The following is a 23,129-nucleotide window of genomic DNA, read 5'->3' on the forward strand; positions in this document are numbered from 1 at the left end:
TCACCAGCAGCATGCCCTTGCACTGGCTTCCGGCAAGGAACCTTTGCTAGACCGTAGCACGTCATTCTGCCATGTGCAATCTTGCAGTTCCTCTGGATAAGCCCAGGAATCCCCATTCTGGCCCCTGACCCTGTGCTGGGGTAACCACTCCTGTTGAGTGACCTCGAATGCAATTACACGAAGTCAGGGGCCTGGAAATCAGGTGTGGGTGGTAGCACGAACAAGGTGCCCTCTTGCAGTGTGTGCAGAAATATGTCGACTTTTTAAAAAGATTGTCAATGGGATATTAAAAGAGCAATTTAAAGGTCTCATAATTTCTGAGCTGATGTAAGGGCCAGAGGCAGAGGAGGAGACCAGGATAACGGGAGTGGGAATAAGAGCTAGTGAGGGGCCTTTATTGGTTGTCTGGTTTCATGCATCTGATTTTGAAGATGTGGGCGGCTTCGTGACCTGCACAAGCTCGCCCAGGTAGGATAGCAGCCAGGGAAGGACCAGAGCCTCACTTCCGAGGAATTTCCACCCACAGGTCTTAAAGCTGGCTCAATCTGCCCCACCTGCAGGACCTGTTCGGCTCACAGAAGAACAGAAAAATCCCTGAGCCCCAGAGTTACTGATTCAGGCTCACAGTAGGGAAGGACTTACCTGGCAGCTGAAACCATCCAAAAGGCCATGCGGCTGCTTGGAAAGAGCTCCCACTGCGAGCAAGTAGCCGCTGCAAGTTACAGAAGGTTCGTGGTGGTGCGGGCGTTGGGTGGACAAGACAGCTGCCATGTTTATTTTTATTGAAAAAATAAGTCCGTGATTCCCCTGAAGTAAGTTGGAAGCCAAAGTCAGACCCATTTTTTGGGGTGTGTGTGTGTGGGGTTACGATTTCTGCTTAACAAGGTTTCTCATCTGTTTGCTATGCTGCTGGAATGCAAAACAAGGAAATGGATTGGCTTTATAAAGGGGTTGATTTGGGTTACACAGTCACAGTCTTAAGGCCATAAAGTGTCCAGGTAACACATCAGCATTGGGTACCTTCACTGAGGTGGCCAGTGGTGTCCGGAAAATCTCTGTAGCTGGGAAGGCACGTGGCTGGCGTCTGCTCCAGAGTTTGGTTTCAGAATGGCTTTCGCCCAGGACGTTCCTCTCTAGGCTGCAGTTCCTCAAAAATGTCACTCTTAGTGCTCTTGGGGTATTGTCCTCTCTTAGCTTCTCTGGAGCAAGAGTCTGCTTTCAGCCGCGTCTTCAAACTGTCTCTCATCTGCAGCTCCTCTCTCAGCTTCTGTGCTTCTTCAAAGGGTCTGTTTGGCTGTAGCTCCTCTTCAGAAGGTCAACTCTCAGCTGCACTGAGTTCCTTCTGCTTGTCAGCTTGCGGGTGACTGAGCTTGTACTCGCTTGCCAGGCCTGGGCCAGGGGACCTGATCACCCCCTGGGAGGGTAGTAGGTACGGGCGTGAGTGCCCTCTGCAGCCCCCCGAGCCTGGGGAGCGAGGTCAAGGCAGCTCCCTTTTCCTCACCCAAAAGGCCACTGGAGGGGAGGCTTGCCGGAGGAGGAACTGCTTTCTCCCAACTGCCCTTTCCCCACTTCCTTATCTTACCACTCACTCCCTGGTGCCAAGGCCACTCCTGCCACCGCCAGCGCGCATGCACCGTGGCCAGAACAACCCCCGCCCCGCTGCAACGGCTCCTGCGTTCTCTCAGAACCAATCCTAGCCCCTATCCCTTCAATATTGCCATTTAAGGCTGCTTCACCTCCTCCTGCCCTGCCCTTCTTAACCAGCCTATATAACCTGTAATCACCCCTGATAAATCTCTTTGGCGCATACTTCCTACTGGATGAAGAGTGTCTTGTCCTTATCCGCCGCCCTCCCACATTGCACGCCTCTCGCGAGGACCCGGCCAAGTCCTCCGCCTCGCCCTCGCCTCCGGGAAAGAGCCCCCGCCGCCGGTACCCTTGTAAGCAGCCCCGAGAGCTGAGGGCTCAGCTACCGGCCGCCCCTCCCCCTAGAGCAGTAACGAACCGCGACCGCATCAGCTCATTTATATGGCTCCAGTGATTTAATTAGACCCACCCTGAATGGGCGGGGTAACAACTCAATGGAAATTGTCCAATCAGAATCATCACCCACAGTTGGATGGGGTATCTCCCACGGAAACAGTCACAGATATTACAATCTAATCAACACTGATATGTCTGCCCACACAAGACTTACATCAAAGGAACAAACAGCGTTTTGGGGGACATAATGCATTCAAACCAGCACAGTATCATATGTTGGTTTGTTACATTCGAACCCTCCGCAGTTGTCCTTCCGAAATGCTGGGTGGTAGCTACCCTAGCGCTTCATGTAATACTGCCCTGGCCTTTGATTGTCCTGCCAGAGTACAAAACTCAAAGGCCAGCGGAGGAGATACCATGTGAACACACAGGAGTTCTTTGTCCTTTTACCAAATGATGAGATCTTGGTAGTTAGAGCCACTTTGATGTTCCTGTAGATTAAGAATCCGGGACCTCTGCATGGCTTGTTGAGGGACTTCATAGGGCTCTATTCCATCCACCAGCTCTTGGGGGTCCCCCAACCCCATCTGCCACTCTTCATGCCTTTATATGGCCGAATTCCATTGTACGGGTAGACTGCATTCTGCTTATCCTCTCATCTATTTATTGATAGATACTTGGTTTGTTTCCACTTTCGGGCAATTGTGAATAATGCTGCTATGAGCATGTATGGACATGCATTGTTTGAGTTCCATTTTCAGTTCTTTAGGGTATATACTTAAGAGTGGAACTGCTGAGTCTTATGGTAATTCTATGTTTAACTTGTTGAGGAAACCACCAAGCATTTTCCACGGTGGTGGCACCATTTACCTTCCCAGCAATGGTGCGCAAGTTCCCAAGAGCTCTGCATCCTTGCCAACAATTATTTCCATCCTTTAAATAAAACCATCCTAGTGGGTGCAAAGTCATATCATTGTGGTTTAATTTGCATTTCCCTATAGGCTAATGATATTGAGCATCTTTCCATGTGCTTATAGGCCATTCCTACATCTTCTTTGAAGAGATGTCTGCTCAAATCCTTTGCCCATTTTTTAACTGAGTTGTTTACCTTTTGTTGTGGAGATGTAAGAGTGCTTTATGTCTACTGAATACTAGGTCCTATTCAATTTAAGGATTTGCAGATATTTTTTCCCATTCTCCCAGATAGATTGCCTTTCGCTTTCTTGAAAATGTCCTTCAATGCGGAAAAGTTTCTGATTTTGAAGAAGTCCAATTTTATTTTTCTTTGTTGCTTGTGCTTGGGCATCATGAAGATTTACCCCTATGTTTCTTCTAAGAGTTTTATGGTTTTAGCTCTTGTATTTAGGTCATTGATCCATTTTTAGTTATTTTATATGTGGTATAAGGTAAGGGTCCAACACCATTCTTTGCATGTGAATTTGCAATTTTCCCAGCACTGTTTGTTGAAGAGATTGTTCTTTCCCCCATTGAATTGTCTTGGTGCCCTTGTTGAAATCAATTGGCCATAATTCTATGGGTTTATTTCTGAACTCTCAATTCTATTCCATTGGTCTATATGCCTGTCTTTACGTCAGTACCACACTTTTTGACTACTGTAGCTTTGTATTAAGTTTGAAATCTGGAAGTGTGAGTCTTCCACTTTTGTTCTTTTTCAAGATCATTTGGCTATTCAAGACCCCTTGCAATTCCATCTGATTTTGAGGATTGGCTTTTCCATTTCTGCACAAAAGGCTGCTAGAGTTTTGAATCTGTAGATCACTTTGGGTCATCATCACCATCTTAACAATATTAAGTTCCTCCGTTCATGAAAATGGTATGTCTTTCCATTCATTTAAGGTCTGCTTTGCTTTGACCAGCGTTTTGCCATTTCAATGTACAGGTCTTTGACATGCTTGGTTTAACTTATTCCTAGATATTTTATTCTTTTAGATGCTATTGGAAATAGAGTTGTTTTCTTGATCTCCTCTCTTTCCTGGGAAGTTCTTACAATGACCAGGGCTCAGGTCACCCCAGGGACTCTGATTCAATTGGTCTGTGTTGGCCAGCCACAATTTGTTTTCAAAGCTCCCCAAGCAATGCTGACCTGCAACCAGGGAGGCTGAGAATGCCTGTCAGAGAGCATCATGTCCTGCTTGAGATGCAGGCGAGAAGCTGGAGAGGCAGACACGTGCATGAGGTCACAAATGATGCAGCCTTAGCTGTCTGTAGGCACCCCTCCACTCCACCCCAGGGAGGCAGAGGAGTTGTCACAGTGAGGTCGCGGAAGGTGTGAGAGTGCAGTGAGCCGGGGCCCGGAGCACCCCAGACCCTCCGGCCTCGGGAACTTGTCGGCTGTCCATGTGGAAAGAACCAAAAATGGTCCCTGTGTTAGTTATGGTTCTCCAGAGAAAACAGAACCAACAGGATATGTGTGTACACGTGCACACATGCACATACACGCATATACATACATATGCACACAGGGATGGATGGATGGATGGGTGGATGGATGGATAGATGGATGAGGTTGGATGGGTGGGTGGGTGGATGGATGGATGGATGAGTGGTTGGGTGGATGGATGGATGGGTGGATGGATGGGTGGATGGATGGATGGATGGGTGGGTGGATGGATGGATTGGTGGGTGGATGGATGGATGAGTGGTTGGATGGATGGATGGGTGGGTGGGTGGATGGATGGATGGGTGGGTGGGTGGATGGATGGATGGATGAGTGGTTGGATGGATGGATGGATGGGTGGGTGGATGGATGGATGGGTGGGTGGGTGGATGGATGGGTGGGTAAGTGGATGGATGGATGGATGGGTGGATGAGTGGGTGGATGGATGGATGGGTGGATGGATGGATGAGTGGTTGGATGGGTTGATGGGTGGTTGGATGGATGTGTGGATGGGTGGGTGGATGGATGGATGGGTGGATGGATGGATGAGTGGTTGGATGGATGAATGGATGGGTGGATGGGTGGGTGGATGGATGGATGGGTGGATGGATAGATGGGTGGATGGGTGGGTGGATGGATGGATGAGTGGTTGGATGGATGGATGGGTGGACGGATGGGTGGGTGGATGGATGGATAGATGGGTGGATAGATGGATGGGTGGGTGGTTGGATGGGTAGATGGATGGATGGATGAATGGATAGGTAGGTAGATGAATAGATAGATAGATGGATAGCTAGCTAAATAGATAAAGAGATTTACTTTAAGGAATTGGGTCACATAATTGTGGGGGACTGGCAAATCCAAAATTCATAGGTTGGGTCAGCAGCCTGGAAAATTCCATTAAGAATGTGGTTGAAGTCTTGAGTCCAAACTCCATAGGGGAGACCAGCGGACTGGAAACTCAGACATGAGTTGATGTTGTGGTCTTGAGCAGAATTCTTCTTTTTCTGGAAACCTCAGTTCTCTGCTCTGGAGGCCTCCAACTGATTGGATGAGGCCCACCCAAATTATGGGGCCATCTCCTTTACTTCATGTCAGCTTACCATAGAGGCCACCACCATCCACGGATGGTGACGTGTCAGTCAGACAGCTGGGCACCACAGCGTAGACAAGTTGATGCCCGCAATTAACCATCACAGCCCCCACTTTGAGATTGCCAGATGGGTCCGGAAGCCTCCAGGCAGCCCTACGCCCACCTGGCCTGGGTGGCCACTGGGGTCACCAGCACACAGAGTCCAGGGTGAGTGTGTTTGGTGGAGGGAGTTGTAATAGACCAGGGCCTGGGATGGCTGGTGAATGAGTCTGGTGAATGGATGGCGGCATTGGGGCAGGCTGCTTTGCATGGTGCTCCACGGTGCCACTGGAGCAGGTTGCTTTGCAGGTGAGCCACAGTGGCATTGGAGCAGGTTGCTTTGCAGGTGAAGCCACGGTGGCATTGGAGCAGGTAACTTTGCAGGTGAGCCACGGTGGCATTGGAGCAAGTCACTTTGCGGGTGGGCCATGGTGGCATTGGAGCAAGTCACTTTGCAGGTGAGCCACGGTGGCATTAGAGCAGGTCGCTTTGCAGGTGAGCCACGGTGGCATTGGAGCAGGTAACTTTGCAGGTGAGCCACGGTGGCATTGGAGCAGGTTGCTTTGCAGGTGAGGCACAGTGGCATTGGACCAGGTAACTTTGCAGGTGAGCCATGGTGGCATTGGAACAGGAAGCTTTGCAGGTGAAGTCATGGTGGCATTGAAGCAGACTGCTTTGCAGGTGAGCCACGGTGGCATTGGAACAGGGACTTTACAGGTGAAGGCACGGGGCACTGGAGCAGGAAACTTTGCAGGTGAGGCATGGTGGCATTGGAGCAGGTGACTTTGCAGGTGAGCCATGGTGGCATTGGGGCAGGTGACTTTGCAGGTGAAGGCACGGTGGCCTTGGAGCAGATCCCTTTGCAGGTGAGCCATGGTGGCATTGGAGCAGGGCCACTCTGCAGGTGAGCCACGGGATGGTGATACAGCCAAACCAGGATGAGATCTAGGAAATCTTCTGGGCCGGTGGTTGAAGCCTGCAGGGAGGGCTCCACTCAGCACAATTCAGATTGTGAACAAGTCACAGAGGAACCCGGGCTTGGCAAACCTGGGGAGGGAGGGAGGAAGATTGCTTTCAGGTGCCTTTTAGGACGGAGATTGTCACCCTGTAACTAGACATTCCCAATGAGCAGGACCCGCTCTGTCCTCACCATGTCACTCCCTTCTTCGGGCCTGGGGTTCAGGTGGACTGGGATTTTTAAAATTTCTTAAACTTCTTTTATGTTGACGTAATTTCAAACTCACAGGACAATTGCAAAAATAATACAAAACCCAACACCGAGAAGTCAATGTACCCTCCCCCATGCACTTACCCAGATCCACCAATTTTAACATTTTTCTACATTTGCCGTATCATTTTGTCTGTCCATCCATCCGTCCATCCATCAAATTTCCAGACATCTGAGAGTGGGTTATACACGTGCTGCTTCTTGAACACGTCATTCTTCCAGAACTTTTTATACGAACAAAGATACTCGCTTATGTAACCGCAGTGTGGGATTTTGAGAGATACACTGAGAGGCGTGCCAGCCTCCGTGTCGGAGGTGGGCTGTGATTGAGACAGGAGGGGGGGCTGCAGCATCTGGGCCCTGGGGCTGGGCCTGGCCAGCGGGCTGCCCCCCGGGCCTGTGCTCCCCACAAAACATCCGAGGACCATCCCGAAAGCAAGATGCTCATCAGCGGGGTCCAGAATCCTCTAACAACTGTTAGAGAAGGCAGCGTGCCCCAGACGGCATCCGACGGCCCGGTCTTGTTAGGGTCCCAAGTTGTCATTCTGTCCGCTCCGTGCCCTTTTGTTCGGTCTTTGGGCGGACGGAGGGTGCAGTCGTTTGCAGAGGTGACTTGGTAAACCTGAGGTCCTTGGTGGACGGGAACAGTGTAGCCAGGGGCATCCACGTGGATCGGCAGGGTGTGGACACACGGGCAGCCGGCCCTCCAACGCCTTCCCTGTTGCTAACCCGGGTTGCTTCTCTGTTTGTACAGATGCTTCATTTGGAATGCCACCCGGCGGCTACGGCAACACCCCCGACCCGGCCGAGGAGCAGGGTCGGCACCAGGAGGGGCTCCCCTATATTGATGACTCCCCATCTTCCTCCCCTCAGCTCAGCAGCAAAAGCCGGGGCGGCCGGGATGCACTGGAGGCCACCAAAGGGGTGAGTGTGCCCCTGCATGCGGGCGCTGGCGGGCTTGGTGCTGGGCAGCTGCCGTCACCCCCAAGGTCCTCAAAAGGTGGTCACCAGCTCGGGGGGACACAGAGCGGTGGTTTGGAACAGCTCCTCCTTCACCCCTACGTCCATCCGCTCCATGGAGGCCACCTGCTGGGTACAGCACGAGGCCCCAAAACGCCACCCTCCAAACCAGCGGGACCGGCCGGGGGTGCCGAGCTGGGGCGACTCCCCCCACTTTTTTTTTAAATTAAATTCAGTTTTATTGAGATATGTTCACCTACCATACAATCATCTATGGTGTACAATCAACTGCTTACAGCACCATCATATAGTTGTGCATTCATCACCCCAATCTATTTTGAACATTTTCCTTACACCAGAATCAGAATCAGAATAAAAAATAAAAATACAAAAGAACACCCAAATCATCCCCACCCCTATCCCACCCTGTTTTTCATTTAGTTTTTGTCCCCATTTTTCTACTCATCCATCCATACACTGGACAAAGGGAGTGTGATCCACAAGGTTTTCACAATCACACTGTCACCCCTTGTAACCTACATTGTTACATAGTCGTCTTCAAGAGTCAAGGCTACTGGGTTGGAGATTGGTAGTTTCAGGTATTTACTTCTAGCTATTCCAATGCATTAAAACCTAGAAAGTGTTATCTATATAGCGCATGAGAATGTCCACCAGAGTGATCTCTCGACTCCATTTGAAATCTCTCAGCCACTGAAGCTTTATTTCGTTTCATTTCACATCTCCCTTTTGGTCAAGAAGATGTTCTCAATCCCACGATGCTGGGTCCAGATTCATCCCCGGGAGTCATATCCTGCGTTGCCAGGGAGATTTACACCCCTGGGAGTCAGGTCCCATGTAGGGGGGAGGGCAGTGAGATTACCTGCCAAGTTGGCTTAGAGAGAGAGAGAGAGAGAGAGAGAGAGAGAGAGAGAGAGAGAGAGAGAGAGAGAGGGGCCACATCTGAGCAACAAAGAGGTACCCAGGGGAGAGTCTTAGGCACAATTATAAGCAGGTCTAGCTTCTGCTTTACAGTAACCAGCTTCAAAGGGGCAAGTCCCAAGACAGAGGGCTCAGGACATCAAGCCAGGTGACTCCCTTTTTACAAAAAGGAGGTGCTGCTGATAACCCCCACGAGTTCTCATGTGACCCTCATCACCATCCCATGGAACCGGCTTACCCATTACCTCCACTTTACAAATGTGGCGACCGAGGTTCCGCAGAAGTGGCTTTCCTGATGTCCAGGGCTTGGGCTGGGCCCCCTCAAGCCAGAGCCCAGCTTGGGGTGTCAGGGCGGCTTCCTGCACGCGAGCATCCTAGCCGGGCTTCACCCCATGTCTGGGCCACTCACGGTGATCCCTGGGCCCTGGGCCTGGGTCAGGGGAGCATCCACGGCGCCGTAGGGCCACAAACCACTTGACTTCTTGGGTCTCTGCCTCGGTGGGCAACCGGACAGCCCCTGAGAAATCCCCTGCCCCCAGGACGGGTCAGTCCCTTCTGCCTTTCTGGTCCCTTTGCCCTGAGCACAGACACCTGCTGACAGGGTCCCACTGGCCCTTCCCCTTTGGTTTAGCTCGTTTCTGCATCGTCCCATCCTGGGTTTAAAACCCGGAGAGAGAATCGAAATAAAACCACAGGAGCGTGCAACACAAAGCTTGCCCCCGAATGCAAACCAGGGACTAGAGTGAATGACTCAATTATATTAATACTGGTTCATCGATTGTAGCAAAAGTACCACGAATGCAAGTGTAAATAATTGGGGAAGCTGTGTGTGTGTGTGTGTGTGTGTGTGTGTGTGTGTGTTTGTGGGGTTCATACAGGAGCTCTGTACTTGCCTTATGATTTTTCTGCAGACAACTGCTCTGATTAAAAGAGAGAGTGAGTGAGAGAAAAAACACAACAGAGAGTGAGCTTTGCTTACCTCCTATTTCTGCAAGAAAGAGCTATGCTCACCGCCATGCTGGGCCACCCCTGGCTGCGGGACCCCCTCCTTGTCTGTGCTTGGTGATGTCAGAAGCACTCAGGGTGGCATGGCCTTCCCAACGGAAACATTCCTGAGGGTGTAGGAAGTGAGCTTGCTGCATTCCTTGGCCGAGGTCTGGTTGCCCCATTTTACAGATTAGGAAACTGAGGTTCAGAGAAGCCGGAACTCGCTCAGGGCCCCCACGGCTGCGAGATTTGAAGGCTTTCCGACTCCCAAGTCTTGGCCTTTTCCCCTCTGCCACCCTTGGCCTTGCTCGGTGCGTCTTCTCTCCACCTGCCTCACCAGCAGTTTGGTACAGGAAAAGATCTCAGTGGCGACAGCCTTGAATCCCAAATTCCGGCTGGATCATCCTTGTCTGCAGCGACCCTGACAAGGCCTGGCCCGGCCTTCTGTGGCCCCGTGCAGAGGCTGCCCGGCTCCTCTCGGGGCTCCGGGGCCCGTCCAGTTCGGCCCCTCCACCCCCCACTGCCGCCGACAGGTGCCCTCTCCTTTCAGCACCCAGTTCCGGGGCTCATCTCCTGCAGAATCTGCATCATTTTGTCCCAAAGTCTTTATAATGCTTGCACGACTTCTGGATGGAGACCCCCAGGTGGGTGCCCCTCACTGCTTGTACCAGGGCCCAGCCTCACCGTTTTCGTTCTGCCTTTAGCTGCTGTCACAGATACGGCACGGTGGGCTGGTTTAAACCACGGGCATTTATGGGCTCACGGTTTCAGGGGTCAGACGCCCAAATCGAGGCGTTGGCGAGACCTGGCTTCCCCCAGGGGCCTGGCTGCCTGGTGGCCCTGGCACTTCTGGCTTTCCCGTCACGTGGCGATGTCCTCTCCTTTCTCTTCTGGGTTCCCGTTGGCTTCCCCCCACCCCATAACCTTCTCTCACTCTGGCTTCTGGTTTCTTTCTCTTTACGAAGGTAATCCAAACGAAGACCCAAACTTGTTCAGTCGGGCCATACCGTCATTTAAAATCATATCTTCAAGAGGCCCAGTTTACAACAGATTAAGGTTAAGATTAAGATTAAGAATGTGTCTAAATTGGGGAACATCCTTCAGCCAAACGCCCTCAACTCTGGCTTTCCCCACCAGCCACGTGGTCAGACTTTTCCTTTGGGGTCTTTGGCTTGAAGACGTGGCCGCCCTCTTGCACGTAGCGTGGTCTCGAGGCCCGGGGAGGGGTCTTATCTTCCTAGAGAGGGCAGGAGCCCCGAGCTCCCCTGCCCCACCCAGCCGGGGCTCACCCCTGTCCATCTCTCATTTGCTCCCCAGCCGCTGGGCGTGAAGCTTTGGGGCTGGGGGGTCATCAGGAGACCATCCGTGGACGCTCCGTGGCCTCCTGGCTCTTCTCCGTGAGCGCCATGTCCCCGGGGACAAGTCAGATGTGGCGGATGCCAGGTGACCCCTGGCAGGAGTGGGGGGCATGGAAAGGGTCCAGGCAGCCATTTGAGTGGGCCTCGGAGACAGAGACCCTCTCCCAAATCTGCGAGGCTGTGGTGTCCCTCATCCCTGGGTTTTCTTTTTTTATTCCCCCCCCTTGTCATTATTTGATTTAGCTATTTTATTAGAGCAGTTGTGGGTTTACAGAAAAATCACGCGGAAAGTACAGACATCCCGTATACCCCCTACACACAACACGCACATATAGTTTTCCCTACTATTAATATTTGGTTTATTGCGGTATCTTTGTGATCATCAATGAACCAGTATTATTATTATAAATATTATTAACCATAATCCAGAGTTGCCATGATGAGCTCGCTCGTCGGACACTTGGCTTTTCCTGGAGGGGCCCTGGTGTGTCGTCACCTGCGTGTTCCTTGAGGCCCACGAGGCGGACTGATGTCACCCAGCAGTGTCCGCCCCTCGGGCTCGTGCTGAACCCCTTCACAGGTTCCCTCGTGACGAGTGACTCTCGGTGGCCCTGCCAGCCCCGTCCCCGGGTGCCGTCCAGGGTGGTCTAGGAGACTTTGGGGAGCCTCTGGCGGTCTCTTGGCAAGGAGGGGCGGTCCCGGGATGCCACCCAACGAGGCGCTGTACCTGAGGGCATGAGGCCCTGGCACCCGGGAGCTCCTGCTCACCCACGCTCCCCGGGTGTGGGGTCCCGACATAAATAGGGGCAATGGTTGCCCTCTCGTGTCCTCCTTGCTGCCTGTGCCGTTTGCACCCCAGAGTCCTCCCAGGTGGGTTTATTGGGATGACTCAGGCTTGGGGGGCTGGGGGGGGGTGCAGGAATCTTGCCACCTGCCCTGGGTCTCTGGCTTGGAGGACTCATCCATGGAGGGGTCTCTGCAGCGGGCCTGGGCGGGGAGCTGGCCCCGTGCCCTCTGCCCACAGGGTCAGGCCCGTGCAGCTCCCGGGGGCTGGGTTTGCAGAGCCTGGCGCCTGGGGGCTGGGGAAGGGGGTCCCTGGGCAGCTAGGCTGCCTGCAAACCCCCAGCCGGGAGCAGCCTCCCCCACCTCCCCTGGGGTTTGGGGCCCTGAGCCTCAGTGGGTGCCCCTGGCGAGGGGTGGGGGGGGACGAGGCAGCTCCCTGCACTCGCGGGGTTCCAGCTCCTTTCTCACCTGGGGGCCTGGCAGGTGTTTGACAGGGGGTGTGGGGTTCAGTGCCCCCTGCCCTCCCCTTTCCATGCCCCCCACTCCTGCCAGGGGTCGCCTGGCCTCTGCCCCTCCCTTTCTCCCCTCCCCTTCTCCCCTCCCCTCTCCCTCCCCCTTTCCCTGACCCCCTCCTCTGCCCCTCCCCCTTTCCCCTCCCCTCTCCCCTGCCCCGCCCCTCCCCTCCCCTCCCCCCCTCCCCTGCCCTAGCAGGAGCGTTTCCTCCTGCGTTGCCGCGCTCTGCTCCTGCTGCCCTCTTCCCCCGGCTCCCTCCCCGCGTGGACTCCCGCCCCGGGAGGCTCCCAGCCCTCCCCTCCCCAAGCTGGCACGTGCGCCGCCACCTGGGGCTGTAAATACCCAGGCCCGAGCCCTGCCCTTTCCTCTCTTTCCCGCTTGAGTTCCTGCCCCGTGGACCCGGCCCAGTGGACGCCCCTTCCCCGATGGGGGAGCCGGGCACCCCACCCCCACCCCGCCCCCTCACATTCCCCCGGGGCGGCCGCGCCCTGCAGCCGGGAGAGCCACCTGGCGCCTTCCTGCCGGCTCCCGGCCCTGTGGGTGGGGACCGCGCAGCGCACCCAGTGGGCTCTGCTCCCGGCCGGGTGGGTCCGCCCTGGGCGCACGGAGAGCTGCGCAGCCAGCCGGGCCCCCGGCGCTCAGCGTGGCCAGATGGCGCTTTTTTATATATACACCGTGCTCCAAAGGAGAAACGATGACGGCCGTGCAGAGACACACGTCAGACGTCCGCTTCACCGGGCGTACAAAGACGCACAAAGCTCTCCATATGGAAACAGACTTTATGATACTCAAACGATGGAGAGAATCGAGCCTCCAAGAACCTACCGGAAGGCTTGTCCGATACTGGCAAACGTCACAAAGCTGCAGATGGCAGTTTTAAGGTCCATATATTTTATTTTGCAGCGTATGTCGTCATCTTGTAATAGGGCTGTACGGAAGTTTCTGCTCAAAGGATGTGGGGTTTGGTATATGGTTATATTATATGCATAATGCTGATCTGTTTATGCGTGTTCGTCTAATTTGATCGTCTCCAGGTTGCATAGTCTACCAGGTGCTTGGCTGGGCAGGTGCAGCCCCTTGAGGAGGGACCTGCCAAATCCCTTCACCTTCTTTCCCCCCTGGGGTGCCAGTAGCACCCCGGAAGTTCGGGGTCAGCCAAGGCTCCTTCCCAGAGGCACCCCCCGTCGGTGGTTCTGGCTGCAATGGGCTGTGGGAGGCACCCTGAGTCTTTCCACCATGTGCACCTGACCCAGTGGATTTGCTGAACCCAAGAGCTGCCTCCAGGCCTCGGAGCGGGCAGGGGTCCATGGTGCATGGTGGCACTGACGGCCACGGGCAGCCGGGACCTGTCCGGCTCACAGCCGAGGCCACCGAGACCCTGCCGGGGAGGCCTCAGAGCTTCGTGAAGCCATAGCCAAAGCGGGGACCCAGCCAGCCCTCCCAGATCCGCTCATGGGTTTGTTTGTGAAATTGACCCTAATCCCGCAGCCCCGCGTCCCAGCTGCAGCGCTGGGCACAGAGAGCTCCAAGTCACTGCTCAGAGCTGGCTGCACGGCCCCTGGGGCCCACGTCCTGTCCTTGGCGTGGCCCCTGCCCTCGTGCACACACATGCACCCTCCAACATGTACATTTTCACAAGCCTGCACTCACACTTGCACGCACATGTGCACACATACACGCTCCCACTTGAAAGATTCCCAGTGCAAAGCAGTGGCCCACAGGTGCTTTCTGGATGGGCTGGGTGAGCTGAGCGAGACGTGGGGTGGGGGTCTCTGGCTTGGCTGCCCCCATTCCTCCCTCCCCTCTCCCTTCACCCCCTCCCTCTTCCTCTCTACCCCCTCCTGTGAGGGCCAACCCCTGACCCGGTAGGGGAAGTGGAAAGAGACTGGGGAGCAAGGGGCAATAGGGGCTGCGCTGGGCCCGGACCCCAGACTCTGCAGATACCATCAGGCCCCAGCCGGCCTTGGCCAGGTCCCTCCCCATCACCCCACCGTTCTCACGCAGGGGACATGTGGCCACATCTGGAGACATTTTGGTTGTTACAACTGGGTGGGAGGTTGCTCCTGGCGGGTGGTGGGCAGGGGCCTGGGGCTCTGCTCAGGCTGGGGTGGCCCCCACCCCAAAATATCAGTGGTGCCGAGGGTGCAAATTCTGTTCCGGAGCCAGCAGTTTCCCTCGAGGGGTTCGGGAAACAGAGCTGCCCCAGCGAGCTGGGAGAGTGAGGACGGCAGAGGCTGAGGGTGGGGCCCTGGGTCACCTGCTCTGGAAGGCGTCACCCTCCCATTGCAGCTGGGGACAGTGACCCGGACATTAGAAGGCAGTTTTCATTACCTCTGGCGTCCTCAGCCCACATAGGATCGGGACGCACCTGGTCTCCAGGTGCACGGGCTCCGATCCCACGGTGACCTCCGGCAATGTCTTCTGAAGCCAGAGGCCCCGTGTTGGGGTGCAGGTTTCCTCCTGGGCAAGTGGCCGCCACCCCAGATCCCACCCACTCCCTGAGACTGGGAGGGGTTGGCTGCAGGTTCCGGGCCCCACGTCAAGTCCCAGGGTCAGTGGCAATCAAAGGGCGTTTGCAGGCGAGGCGGGGAGAGGGGTGGCGGGCGGGTTGGCGTGGCCGTGCGGTGGAGCTCCCACACTCCTCGGCTCCCCCTCTTCCAGGCTGCCCTCCTGGCTTTGTTGCCTCCTCCTGGGCACCTTCGGCCAGCCACTCCCCGGCCCCTGCCAGCTCCTCACATCCCTTCTCCAGGTGTGCTGAGCACAAGGGGGGCCCTCAGCTGGGAACCCCATCCGGACGCTGGTTCAGAGCTTTCCCAAGAGGTGCCAACCAAGCAGCTGGGCAGGGCCCCCCACCGCCAGCCTCGCCCAGCTCTGATTTCCGTCTCTTTCTCCCGCAGAGTGAGCTGGACTTGGAGAAGGGCTTGGAGATGAGGAAGTGGGTCCTGTCTGGAATCCTGGCGAGCGAGGAGACTTACCTGAGCCATCTGGAGGCTCTGCTGCTGGTGAGGAGGGTGCAGGGGGTGGGCAGAGCGGACGGAGACACGGCCGGTCAGCGTGTCACAGCTGCCCACCCTTGGTGGGGAGCAGCGGGCAGTGGAGACCAACCCAGCGGCCACTTCTAGCTGTTTTACCTCTAATAGCATTTTTTTAAAAAATATTTATTGTCATAGCGTGTATATAACACGTGAAATTTGCCACTCGAGCCATTTTTCATTCTGCTAGTTAATTCTACTCTCAGTGTGATGCTGCATCACCACCATCCATTATCCCAACTTCTCCATCACCCCAAACAGAGATTCTGTCCCCATCGAGCAATAACTCCCCGATCCCCCTCCACTTGATCCATGATAAACGTTAATCCGCTTTCTGGCTCCTGGAATTTGCCTGTTCTAGATGTTTCCTATAAGTGGAGCCACACAATATGTGTCTTTTTGTGTCTGGCTGATTTCACTTGGCGTGTTTTCAAGGTTCATCGTGTAGTGTCACATGTCAGCCTTCCTTTTTGTGGCTGAATAATATTCCACTACTTGGAGAGAGCACATTTTGTTTATCCGTTCATCTGTGGATGGATACCTGGGTTGTTTACACGTTTTGGCTGTTGTGAATAAGTCACTATGAACAAGCCTACCTGCTCGAGTCCCTGCTGTCAGTTCTTTTTATCTTTAGTGGGATTTAAAAATAAAACCAGGTATGTCATATGATCATGCTGACCTATGGCCATGCTGTACTTCTGACAACAATGAGCTGTCGCACCTGGGTCCTCTCACCTGGATACTTGGGCTCTCTCACCTGTTCCCCTCACCTGGGTCCTCTCACGTGGGCACGTGGGCTCTCTCACCTGTTCCCCTCATGTGGGCTCTCTCATCTGTCCCCCTCACCTGGGCTCTCTCATCTGTTCCTCTCACCTGGGCACTTATGCTCTCTCACCTGTTCCCCTCACCTGGCTCCTCTCACCTGAGCATCTGGGCTCTCTCACCTGGGTCCTCTCACCTGGGCACATGACTCTCTCACCTGTCCCCCTCATGTGGGCTCTCTCACCTGTTCACCTCACCTGGGTCCTCTCACCTGGCCACCTGGGCTCTCTCACCTGTCCCCTTCACCTGGGTTCTCCCACCTGGGCACCTGGGCTCTTTCACTTGTCCCCCTCACCTATCCCCCCCTCACCTGGGCACCTGTGCACTCTCACCTGTTCCCCTCACCTGGGTCCTTTCACCTGGACACCTAGGCTCTCTCATCTGTTCCCCTCACCTGTGCACCTGGGCTCTCTCACCTGTCCCCCTCATGTGGGCTCTCTCACCTGTCCCCTTCACCTGGGTTCTCTCACCTGGGCACCTGGGCTCTTTCACCTGTCCCCCTCACCTATCCCCCCCTCACCTGGGCACCTGGGCACTCTCACCTGTTCCCCTCACCTGGGTCCTTTCACCTGGACACCTAGGCTCTCTCATCTGTTCCCCTCACCTGTGCACCTGGGCTCTCTCACCTGTTCCCCCTCACCTGGGTCCTCTCACCTGGGAATCTGGGCTCTGCCACCTGTCCCCTCACCTGGGCTCTCTCACCTGGGCCCCTCTTCCAGCCCATGAAGCCTTTGAAAGCCGCGGCCACCACCTCCCAGCCGGTGCTGACGAGCCAGCAGATCGAGACCATCTTCTTCAAGGTGCCCGAGCTCTACGAGATCCACAGGGAGTTCTACGACGGGCTGCTCCCCCGCGTGCAGCAGTGGGGCCACCAGCAACGTGTGGGCGACCTCTTCCAGAAGCTGGTGAGGGCCTCGGGCTGGCGCTGGGGGCTCGTGGAGTGGGGAGTGGCTGGGCATGGGCCTCCGGGTCCCCGCAGCAAGAGGCTGGGGCTTGTCTCGATGCCTCGGGGGCCGAAGGGCAGGGGCAAGGAGGGCGAGGCTGGGGTGGAGCAGGTTGGGGGCTCTGACACTGACCCTCGTGTCCCCAGCCCCTGACCGGGGGATGATTTCCTTCCCACCGCCCGGCCCTGTCTCCTGTCACTGGGGCTGTTCGGCTCTGCTCCATTTTACCAGAGTTCCCAGTGTCCAAACTGGTCCAGCTGCTGCCTTCTGGCCCCACTGCCAGGGGAGCAGGACTCGAACACGGGCAGAAGAAGCCGAGGGGCCGGGCAGAGCTCGGTGCCAGGCACGTGAGCAGGTGCAAATGAACAGGGGGTTTGTTCTACTTTATTTCCTTTGGGCCGTTATCCGAATAAGAGGCTTTCGAGTCACTTGGAGAACTAAAAAGTGATTTGGGGAGGAAAGACTCGGGCCCTAAAAGCAAAGTGGTGGGGAAATTGTCTTCAGGAACTGAAAGCGGGCCACAGCCCAGAAAAGCCGGGAAGATGGGCCATGCCCTGAGCTCCCCTTGGCAGATGTTTCCAGAAACTGGAGGCACGGTTCACATGAGATGCTTTCGCTGCGACATCCTCGTGCCTTGCAGAAACCAGGGCTCGGGAAGGGCTTTGTAGCAGCAGCGTGCACCAGCTCGGGCTGCAGGGAGACTATGTTCACCCCCAGCAGGGTGGTGGGGGGCACTCTTGGGGGGCCCGGAAGTGGGTGCACACACCGTCTCCTCTGATCTAAGGCAGCCCCTCCACACAGGTGCCGGCATCCCCACTTTTCAGGTGACAAGCGGAGGAAGGTCAAGTTTGTGCCCCAGATTTTTTTTTTTCCCCAAGATTACTGTTTTTAAGAGCTCTTGTTATTTTTAGTTTTCTGAAGATGGCATCCTAGAATATATATATTATCTTCCAGGACTTACTTTTTGCATTGAATGTTTTATTGCTCAGCACCAGCCGTACCATTCCACAATGCGTGTTCATTTATTTGGGGGCGCTGAATAATAAATTATCTGTCAAGGGGCTGTCCCACAGCTTTTTTTCGAACTTGCATCCTCCAGCAGGCTTTTGGGTTGTTTCAATCGTCTGGGACTTTTTAACTCCAGTTTGTCTTTCTCCAAGAATTGTACTTTTCTCGCTGCCTCCAGCTTTAAGGTGCTATAAAACCAGAAGGGAAGCCAGGGGTGGCAGGTGGTAGAATAAGGTTCCGGAAGGTCTCGACGGGCTGAAGTTGACCGTTGACCAAGAACCAGTGCAGCAGAGGTGGCCGTGATGACCGCAATTGAGGTTCCAAGAGGAGGTGGCAGCCCCAGGACGGAGAAAGCAGGTCACGGGAACTTTCTGGGGCTTTGTTGACCGCTGGAGCCAAGAGGGACTTTTACCAAGGAAACTGCTTTAAAAAAAAAAAAAAAAAAAAATGGAAGGAGATCAGTAAGATCTAGCATTCAGATGAAGTGGGCAATTGTCCTCCAGCTCCTGGCACCGGCCGGGCCCCACAGGGACAGTTGTTGCATTCATATTTAACAGATGTGCAAGAGCTAGAAGTTGTCCAAAAGGAAGGAGGAAAAGTCTCGCTGGGTGTAGGGGAAGGGGCTGCTGGGTTGGCGTTTGTCTTCCAACGCGTGAGGTTCTGGGGTGGATGAGAAGCAGCCCCTTCTCGGCTGCAGGCCCAAGTGGTGGAGGTTGCAGGACTTAAGGGCTCGGCAGCTGTCGGAGGTGCCCGGCCAAGACGCGGTGCCCTGCACGCCCCATCCTGGAAGTGTCATTCGAGGCGGGAGCCGGGCAGCCTGGCGTGGCAGGATCCCAGCTTCTGAGCTCCCCTTCAGGATCACCTGGGTCTCCCATGTCCCTCCATCCCAAGGGAAATAAATCCACCCAGGCCGTGCCCCTGCCAAGTACGGTTTTCCTTACATGATGGTGCCCGTGAGTTCAAACCCAGTGGATTTGACTCCACCTAGAGCCGTCACTGGGAACCAGCCAGGGTGGGGGGGGGTCCCAAAAAGCCCAGGCTCCCAACTCCCGCCCCTCTCCTAGGCCGCCCAAACAGCCAAGCTGGTGCCAGCCCTCTCGGCCTTGGCCTTGGCTGGCGCCGGGGACACAGCGTTCCGCTCCGAGGCGTGGCTTTCCTGTCGGCGGCGAGCTGCAGACCGGCCGGGCATCCAGCCCTTATTTTGTTCGGATCCTCGCCACCCAGGGCCCCTTTTCCCACAGCCAGAGAGCAGGTGCCCCCCATCCCCACCCCGAAACCTCCCCCATTTTTCCTTGTGGAAAAAATCCAATAAATTTGACCCAGCCTGGAACCTTCCTGGGATCTGGAAAACCACATCGCTGGAAACAAACCACAGCCATCACTCTCTTTCCCCAAATAATATTCCAGAATCGCTTGGAAACTTTTAAAAAAAAATTTAATACTTGGATGAATGCCGGACCTTAAGTTTGGAAAGTTTTCCTCTGGTTTTCCCAGTGTCCTCTGAACTACGTGCACATGTCTGATGTTGGAACAGGGAGGTTGGAAAAGGGTGGCTGGGGCTGTGGCGGGAAGTTTTCTCAGAAATTGGGCACTGGGTGCTGCGGCCTCCCCACGGACAGACAGACACAGCCCCTGCCCTCTCCCTTACAGACCGGCTCAGCCCCGGGTGCCCCAGCCTCTGCCCACCCGGGTCTGATGGATGGTGGCTGAGATTTGTGGACCCCGTCTGATAGTTCAAGAGCCCGACCCTAATCCTGCTTTGACCCCTTCCGCTAGGGCCACCCTGGGTGACTTCACATCTCCGGGTTTGGGTTCTGGCTGAAATGATCTCAGCTTGCACGCTCGCTTTTGTAATTTCAAACTTGCAGAAGAATTGTAAACGTTGTGGTGCATCTTCATTTTCTCTTTTATGCATGCACTTTTTTTCTGAATAATTTGAGAGTAAGTTGCAGACCTCTGCCTTTTTTGTAAAAATCTTTATGGTGGTGACACAAATGCAACACGTTTCCCGTTTTAAACACTTTCAAGTACAGGCAGACCTCATTTTGCACTTGGCAGATATTGCAATTTTTTTTTTTTTTTTTTTGCAAATTGAAGGCTTGTGACAACACTGCATTGAGCAAGTGTTTGTGCTGTTTTTCCAACAGTGTGTTCACTTCGTGTCTCTGTGTCACATTTCAGTTAAGGCTTGTGCATTGTTTTTTCAGACAGAATGCTATTGCACACTTAACAGGCAGAAACATAAGTTCTGTATGCACTGGGAAACCAGGAATTTTGCGGGACTCACTTATTGCAATACTCACTTTATTGCGGTGGTTTGAACCGAACCTGCAGTGTCTCTAAGGTCTGCCTGTATGTGATTTGGTGGCATGAATTGCATTCACAGTGCTGTACTGCTGTTACCACCATCTGTGACCAGAACTTTCTCATCACCCCAAGTGGAGACAGTGTCCACGCAGCTGGAACCCCCCGTTCCCTACTCCCCCAGCCCCTAGCAACCTGCAATCGACTTTCTGTTCTCTGTGAATTTGCTTGTTCCACAGATTTCATATACAATATTGAAACTATATTTGCCCTTTTGATGTCTGGCCTTTGCTTGTCTTTGTTTTGATGTCTGGCCTTTGCTTGTCCTTGCTTGGCCTGTTTTGCACAGCCTTCCTGACCTTGGTGTTTTTGAAGAGTGCAGGCTGGTTTGGGTTTGTCTGATAGTTCCACATTATGAATAGATTCGTGTTCTGCATTTCTGGCAAAATTAAAAAACAAAAGAAAACTGCAACAGCAAAACATCTCAGTGACGGTATATCCTTCTCAGTGTATTGCACGTGTCTCCATTTGTCCCATTTTGATGCAGCTTTTTTTTATTTCCGTCACTGTCTCTAGATGCTCTTTCTTAAAAAAAATGTGGAAACACAGATACACTATCAGCTTTCCCATCCACCACTCCCAAGTGTGCCATGTGGGGGGATTGAACACATTCCTGGTTTTGCCGCCACCGTCCATTTCCAGAAGTTTCCCACCACCCCCAAGCAGCTCAGGGTTTCATCTGCTAAAAATGTGGCTCTGGGTTGCCTGGAACTTCTCAAAAGAGCCACCTGGAGGAGTGAACTCCTCGAAGTGGGGGGTGGGAGAAACAATGACAGGGACCCCCTCCCCTGGACCTGAGCTCGGCTGTCCCCCCACTTTGGAGAGGCTGATCTGACCACGTTACCTAAAAGCGCTCCACCATGCTCGATCGATTGCTGCCCCCCCGATTTTAATTGCCTGGATTATGTCATACGTGGATCTATCCCTTTATGCGTTTATTCACATCTCTCATCTTGCTGGGAGAAACCAGCCTGAATTATTCATGCTGCAGTGACAATGCCTGAAGCAGTGGGTGGTGACTGTGGGGGTGGCAGGGAAAAGGGGGAGCCTGTCACTCGGGGCATGCAGCCACGTGGAGGGGTGGGGCAGGGCATCCTGCAACTGCTATTCTTTCCTCTTGTGCCCCAAAGGCCCCCAGATGGAGTGGGGCCAGAAGACCCGGTTTATGTGTCCTCGGGGATTGTTATCTGTAGATGCAAAACATTCAATGTAAATGCAAAAGATTGTGGAAATAAAATTCAGGGTCAACCCAGAACTCAGGCCAGATTGGCGAGGGCTTGTGCTTACAAACTCCCACTTGGTTGTGGTGGGTGACCCCAGCTCAGGACCACAAGCCCCTCTTCTCTGCGTTCACTGCATGTCTAGAGGGGATTGGCCAAGGGGGAGCACTGCAGCCTCCACAGACTGGTGGGTTCTGCCTGCAAGCCCAGGGTGGTCCTCACAGTCGGATCAGAAGCCCGGCAGGTGTCTCTCAGTCTCACCTGCACAAGCGCTTGTTGGATTCCCTGGCAACCTCGAACTGCAGCTGCTGCTTATGGCGCCGTTTAAGCTTTGGGTGGGAGTTGAGGCAGCTCTGAAGGGAGCCGGTACCTGCCCGTGGCTGTGAGTCACTTCTCAGCCTGTCGTTCCGGGCGAGGGAAGCACCCACGAAGTGTGGGGAGGGGAGGCAGGTGGGAGGGAAGAGCGCGGAACGGCGGTTGGTTCCTGCAGCTCTGCACGGGAGCCCCTGCCCCACACCTGCCCACACGTGTCACACTTGACCCACAACTATCCACACCTGCCCCACAGCTGTCCAAACCTGCCTCACACCTGTCCACACCTGCCCCATACCTGCCCACGTGTCACACTTGACCCACAGCTGTCCACACCTGCCTCACACCTGTCCACACCTGCCCCATACCTGCCCCATACCTGCCCTACACCTGCCCCATGTCCACACCTGCCCCACACCTGCCCATGTCACTTGACCCACAGCTGTCCACACCTGTCTACATCTGCCCCATACCTGTCCATACCTCACCCCTGCTCCACACCTGTCCACATCTGCCCCACACCTGTCGACACGTCACACCTTCCCCAAACATGTCACACCTGTCTCACCCCTGCCCCATACCTGTCCAATACCTGTCCATACCTGCCCCATACCTGTCTCCACCTGCCCCACACCTGTCCATACCTGCTCCACCTGTCTACATCTGCCCCACACCTGTCCACACTTGCCTTACACCTGTCCACACCTGCCCCACACCTGCCCACATGTCACACTTGACCCACAGCTGTCCACACCTGCCTCACACCTGTCCACACCTGCCTTACACCTGTCCACACCTGCCCCATACCTGCCCCACACCTGCCCCACATGTCCACACCTGCCCCACACCTGCCCATGTCACTTGACCCACAGCTGTCCATACCTGTCTACATCTGCCCCGTACCTGTCCATACCTCACCCCTGCTCCACACCTGTCCGCATCTGCCCCACACCTGTCGACACGTCACACCTTCCCCAAACATGTCACACCTGTCCCACAGCTGTCCACACCTGTCTCACACCTGCCCCATACCTGTCCATACTTGCCCCATACCTGTCTCCACCTGCCCCACACCTGTCCGTACCTGCTCCACTTGTCTACATCTGCCCCACACCTGTCCACACCTGCCCCACACCTGCCCACATG

At 54.7% G+C, this 23,129-nt stretch overlaps 1 protein-coding gene across 1 annotated transcript in view; it reads left to right on the top strand.

The window, feature by feature from the left end:
- BCR (BCR activator of RhoGEF and GTPase) overlaps positions 1-23,129 on the top strand; it is a 141,061-nt gene that overhangs the window by 79,950 nt on the left and 37,982 nt on the right. Inside the window, exons 2-4 of the mRNA XM_037823508.1 lie at positions 7,496-7,665; positions 15,179-15,283; positions 16,855-17,040. Coding sequence (XP_037679436.1) covers positions 7,496-7,665; positions 15,179-15,283; positions 16,855-17,040 — 461 coding nt within the window. The remainder of the gene's footprint in view (positions 1-7,495; positions 7,666-15,178; positions 15,284-16,854; positions 17,041-23,129) is intronic.

This window comes from Choloepus didactylus (genome assembly GCF_015220235.1).
Source record: "Choloepus didactylus isolate mChoDid1 chromosome 23 unlocalized genomic scaffold, mChoDid1.pri SUPER_23_unloc1, whole genome shotgun sequence".
NCBI classification, from domain to species: Eukaryota; Metazoa; Chordata; class Mammalia; order Pilosa; family Megalonychidae; genus Choloepus; species Choloepus didactylus.